The 5461-nt window shown below is 43.5% G+C and overlaps 1 protein-coding gene across 1 annotated transcript in view; it reads right to left on the bottom strand.

The window, feature by feature from the left end:
* The window catches only part of LOC142965182 (SCAN domain-containing protein 3-like), a 1556-nt gene extending 1234 nt beyond the window's left edge, over window positions 1–322 (bottom strand). The window contains exon 1 of the mRNA XM_076105981.1: window positions 1–322. This exon is cut by the window's left edge and continues 440 nt beyond it. Coding sequence (XP_075962096.1) covers window positions 1–322 — 322 coding nt within the window.
* Between the last annotated feature and the right edge of the window lie 5139 nt (window positions 323–5461).

Below are 5461 nucleotides of genomic sequence, written 5' to 3'. Positions count from 1 at the left end.
TCGTGACATCAGTGTACTCGTCTAGATGCAAAGAGTAGAATGGGCTACTCTTTATTCTTTCCAGAAGCTGATGCTGTATGTCTGAGGCCATGTCCGTGATACGGTGACTCACAGTGTCGTTTGAGAGTGGGATGGTCAGCAGCTTCTTTGCAGCAGCCTCTCCGATCATCTCACAGCACATATCCACAGCGGCAGGCAGAACCAACTCCTCTGCTATGGGGAATGGTTTCTTACTTTGTGCCACACGTCTGGCTACGAGGTAGCTGGCTTTCAAAGCACATTTGGAGTTACCAGTCAGTGACACGACAGACCTTTTCTGCATCTGTAGCCCATTTTCCTTTCTCTTGAAAAATTCCACCGGCTTTCCGACGAGCGTTGGATGTTTCGTCGCTAGGTGTCGCTTTAGTTTCGACGGCTTCAGTGCTTCGTTTGATAGCATTAGCCCACGCTCCACACACTGAGCCCTCGGCTCTGCCTCGTTGCCTCCGTTCACAAAGCCGTACTTGAGAAAGTCAGGATTGTACTTGCACACACATTTAGACTTTTGGGGGGGGGGGGGGGGGGGGGTATGACACTACTGTCATCTTCATTTTTTCTTTTTAAAAACGTATCCATGACTTTCGCTTCAGGCTAGCGGCTAGCTGAGTGTCGTCTTCTGCTTATTGGAGCTTGTTAAACACCTGACTGACGCATTACCGCCACCAGGTGGTGGGAAGCTATATGGTAACTGAGCGTCTCATGGATAACAGTAATATCTCTGGTGTCTTCAATTGATAACCTATGCGGTCCCGCGGCCCTCAGGTGCAAAACTGAAAGTGTTTTGCGGCCCTCTAGGTGGTGCTTAGGTGCAGTGAGGAGTCTGGTAAGGAGTCTGGTGTCCCGTCTTGTCCTTTAGAGCAGTGATTCTTAACCATGGGGTTAAGAATCACCATGGGGCCCCATGGTTAAGAATCACTGCTCTAAAGGACAAGACGGGACACCAGACTCCTCACTGCACCTAAGCTGCATGGAAGTTGTGTGTAGTGCTAAGCTAGGCTATTTGGCTTCTGGCAGTAGTTTCATATTTACTGTGCAGACATAAGAGTGGCATAGATCTGACTCTTTGCAAGAGAGAAAAATGTCTATTACTATTACTTAAAACACAAAGTTAATGGTGATTGATTTACGTGACGTAATAAAAAAAATACTTTGAAATGTACCCAAACTACAAAAAGGGAGAGAGGAGAAATATAAAATGACTTGTGACCTGGAAGATGTAGTCTCCTGGCCGTACATCCGTTACATCGACCCACTGACAGTCGATATCGTGGCGATACGTATCCCAGCATCCCACAGAGATACCCTGATCACCCATATTATAGCAGGAGAACCGCTTCTAGAGTCCTAACACACAGACACACACCAACAGCATTATCAATCACAACATCAAAGCTCATTTAATGCCTAGCACTGCCTGTTATTTCTAAGAGCCTTTAGCTTTCTGAATTGCCTCAGACTACATAGGAACTCTGTTTTTTCATTTGCGCTACTTCATCCAAGATATAACAAGTAAATGGAGAGTGAACAAACAACAACAGCAGTGATATAAAACATTAACCACAAAGTAAAAATCTAAACAGCAGTAGCTGAAATATTGATATCAATTTCCTGTCACTAATGGGAAAGAGTATTTCACTGGGACTCATGAATAGTGGTGAACATTACCGTCAGGGCAATACGTGTCCTCCAGACAGAAACTGGCCTTGTGTCCCTCTGCAACAGTCGTGCCATTCAGAGTCAGCAGGTCGTAATGTGTGAACACCTCGACACTGTGATAGTGCCTGGGATGACAGAAGGGAAAGTCCAGGTGAGAGTGTGTGGTATGTGTGCACGTCTATGAGTGTGTGCATTTACGCTAACTGAACACTGGCTCCCTATGGCTCGTATCCTAGTGACCTCACTGCTTGAACATGAGCGTGGGTGTCACCGTAAAACCTCTCACAGAAGCGTGTTTTAGCCGCAGCTTGGTTGAGCTGTTGACTCGTTCTGAGTGAATAGAGGGCTTTGAAACACACATCTATAGCTCTGATGTGTTGTAGCTGAAATGGACCTGATTGTACATGGGCTACCCTGTCCTTTGTATTACACAGACCTGTGGTAACTGGATTGGTTCAGCCGTCATTTCCACAGACATATGCTGCAGGGCGGCTAATAAATCTGGAGAGATGACATCACTGTCTCAGGCCACCCATTACTTACTGGGACACATGTCACACAGCCAATACTGTGGGCTTCAAATGGCTCCTTCTTCTCTCATGACGACAGACCTCAAAGTGCTCTCGTCATCTGACAAGAAACTAACTTACTGAGAGGAACAAGGGGATGTAGAGTGGAATTTGTGAGGTAGATCTGGGGACAAACTTTTGTCTATTTACAACTAACGGACAAAACAGCCTGAGTCCTGGCGACGGACAAAGGCTCTTGTGTTTTAATGCCTGTGCTGCATACTACCTGCGGCCCCCTCGCCTAATCCTGTGTGCACTGGCACAGAGATCACGCTTTAGCTTGTTTTCTTTTCTGGTAGCAATTAAATTAAATATAACTCAAATTACTAAATGTGGAGGGAGTTATGTCATTATTGCACCAACCTCTATAGCCCGACCGAGCCCCATTTGGGGTTCGAGTACCGGTACCGTGGTTCCGAATGGACTTTTCATCAAGAAATATCAGAAATGCTCCAGACATATTAAATACCGAATTAACAAAAAAAGTCTGGGCAAAATCATCATACCAGCCATTTTACACACTGCAAACACAATTATCCATGATCTAATATTATATCTAGAAGATTTATCAGAAAATCAAGTATTTTTCGCCAAAACTCCACTCAGTTTTCATTTTTCATCACAAAGCCGGCAGCTGTCATGGCGGATGAATACATGAAACAGCCGTAGGAAACGACGGAGAGTCGAGTCACGCTGTCCAGATTCACCTCCGCCAAACCATTCAAAAGTTACATAACCATAAGCAACAAACATACACAGCTCCCCAGCAAAAAGAAAATTGGAACGCAGCGTACCTTTTGCTGATTTTCATGCCGAAAAACGGAGTTAATCCATTGAAATTTCCTGCAGAGCTATAGTCCGCTTCCTCCTCTCTCTCCCTGCAGTGAAATGAATGCGCTGGGACCTTCTTTGTGGAAATGGCCAGCTGATTCCTGCTGGACCAATGGATTTCACTCATGGGGGCTATGCCAACTATATCGGGATTTTGAGTGTCTAAAAGGCTGTCAATCTTCGAAATAAACTGCGGACTGCGTTCCTTACACTCTTCCGCGTTCAACAAGGTGTCACATGATGAAATCCGCCAATCACAGGCCTTACCAAAGGCTTAAAGAGACACAGGCCCTGTCCACATTACTCCGTTTTTACTCCGTATTTGCTACGTTTACACTGAGCGGCCACACTACTCCGGAGTTTTGGAGCACCCTAAACGGAGGAATCTGAAAACTCCGCCGAGGTTGGAGGTATTTGAGAACTCCGGGGTTGCATTTGCGTGTGGACGGTCGGATACGGATGTGCTTAGAAAAAATTACGCCCACACCCGTGTTCGCTACTGGATTGGTTCTTGGCAACCATGACGTCTCTGTCCCTGATTCGTCACACTCACGATCACGTGACCCGTACCCGGAAGAAAACAAACTGGGCTACCAGCGATTCATTTCAACATGGATAACTAATTGCAAGTGTTGCTGCTAGCACAACAGCTACATGATGTTGCTGCTAGCACAATAGCTAGCAGCAGCTAGCAGCTGTTGTGCAGTAAAAGTCTGCATTTCTGTGGAGGAAGCAGCTGTTATTGGAGTGATTAGCGAGCGGCGTGACCGGCATCAGCCCTATGGAGCAGCTCGTTGTTTTTAGATTCTAATGAGAAGACACGCTGCACTAACGTTTTACTTCTTCCGTTTGGTAGCCTTGAGAGACATTAGTCTGTAAGTATGTATTTATGAAGCATGAAAAGATGTACGTAGATATATTCTATTTGCGTGTTTATTATAACATTTGTGTTGTATTAAATGCTAATCGTGGTTAGCATTTCTCCATTGGCGGTAATGTTAAAATTAGCTTAGAAGCTAGCTAGGCGGACATGTTACATGCTGGCTATATGGATTGTTGTTTTGTATTCATTTAATATGTATAGGGACAGTTTGTAAAGCCATATTTCATATTGTGTTTCCACAGTTTTACAAATAAGAAAGATTCACACTGAAGTCTTGAAACTCTTCTACGGATTCCATGGTCTTTATTTCACGGATCTACTGTTAGCGATCTGCTAAGCTTTCCTGCACGAAGCAAGAGCAGAATAGAGTGAGAGACGTGTGTTGACCACATTGATGGACCCATAATATAGTAAACGTTTGTGTGTAAGTGTTGATGTTAAAGTAAATTTGGAGAGAGAGAGAGCGAGAGAGCGAGAGACCCGCAGCGCTGTAACTACGTCTGAAAAATAAAACTTTCCACGAAGTGTCTGTTTGAGTTCATAGAGGGAGATTTTAGAGGAAGATCTTAAGTATCAAATACAACCTTTCATTATTAAAGACTACTTTATTACTCTGTCGTATTTTTATTTTTTTTAACTAAGCAAGTAATCCACTTCCTGTTTACACCGTCACGCGCATGCCCAGTGTACGTTAATGGTCACGTGCTGTCCGCCTTCGAAGGCTGCCATGTGGACGCAGATCAACTCGAGAATGATGCTGAAACTCCTGTGTGGACGGAGATCGTTTCTATTTGACAAATCTGCATCCAAGGAGAAACGGAGTAGTGTGGACAGGGCAACAGACTGAGAGGAGATTTTTTCATGGATGAGAGATATGACAGCTGAAAATAGCTGGCTGAAAATTATGCCAAACTGCTTTATTATGATGTATTGAACACTCTTAGTGATAAAGCAAGTGAATATATAGTTATATAGTATATAAAATTAGAATAGAGCAGCGCAAAAACTGGTTCCAAAAATGAGAATTCGGCTTGAATCTCTGTGCTCAGACCTCCTATTATGCTGGCCTGCTTCACTCAATCTAAAATTTGCTTGGAGAGACCACAAACCTGTTGTGCTATGACTGTGGAGTATTTTTAGGCTTCACTCTGCATTATTTCAAATAAAATGTTTCAATAAAAATGCTTTTTTTTCAGGCGAACCTGAAACTTTTCAATTTGAGCTGTGCGCCATCTTCATTCACTATTAACCAGTAACATATACACAATATTTACACATCTGAACAAGTCTCTCACACGTTTTACCTGTATTATACCATCAAAAGTATTAAAATAGACCTTGTAGTTATAGAATTACAGTCTTTTTAGTATGGGTATGCAATTTTTGAGCAGAGGCCTACAAATAGGGCTAGGGGGCTAGAGGTTTTAAAGCAATTTTGTACAAGGAACAGGTGTTTGTCACTATATTTTTGACATATTAAAAA

Source organism: Anarhichas minor, unplaced genomic scaffold, assembly GCF_050575085.1.
Source record: "Anarhichas minor isolate MPS153535 unplaced genomic scaffold, ASM5057508v1 ptg000033l, whole genome shotgun sequence".
In the NCBI taxonomy this organism is placed as follows: domain Eukaryota; kingdom Metazoa; phylum Chordata; class Actinopteri; order Perciformes; family Anarhichadidae; genus Anarhichas; species Anarhichas minor.
Note: the sequence above shows the minus strand (reverse complement) of the source record. Positions and strands in the feature narration are given on the sequence as shown.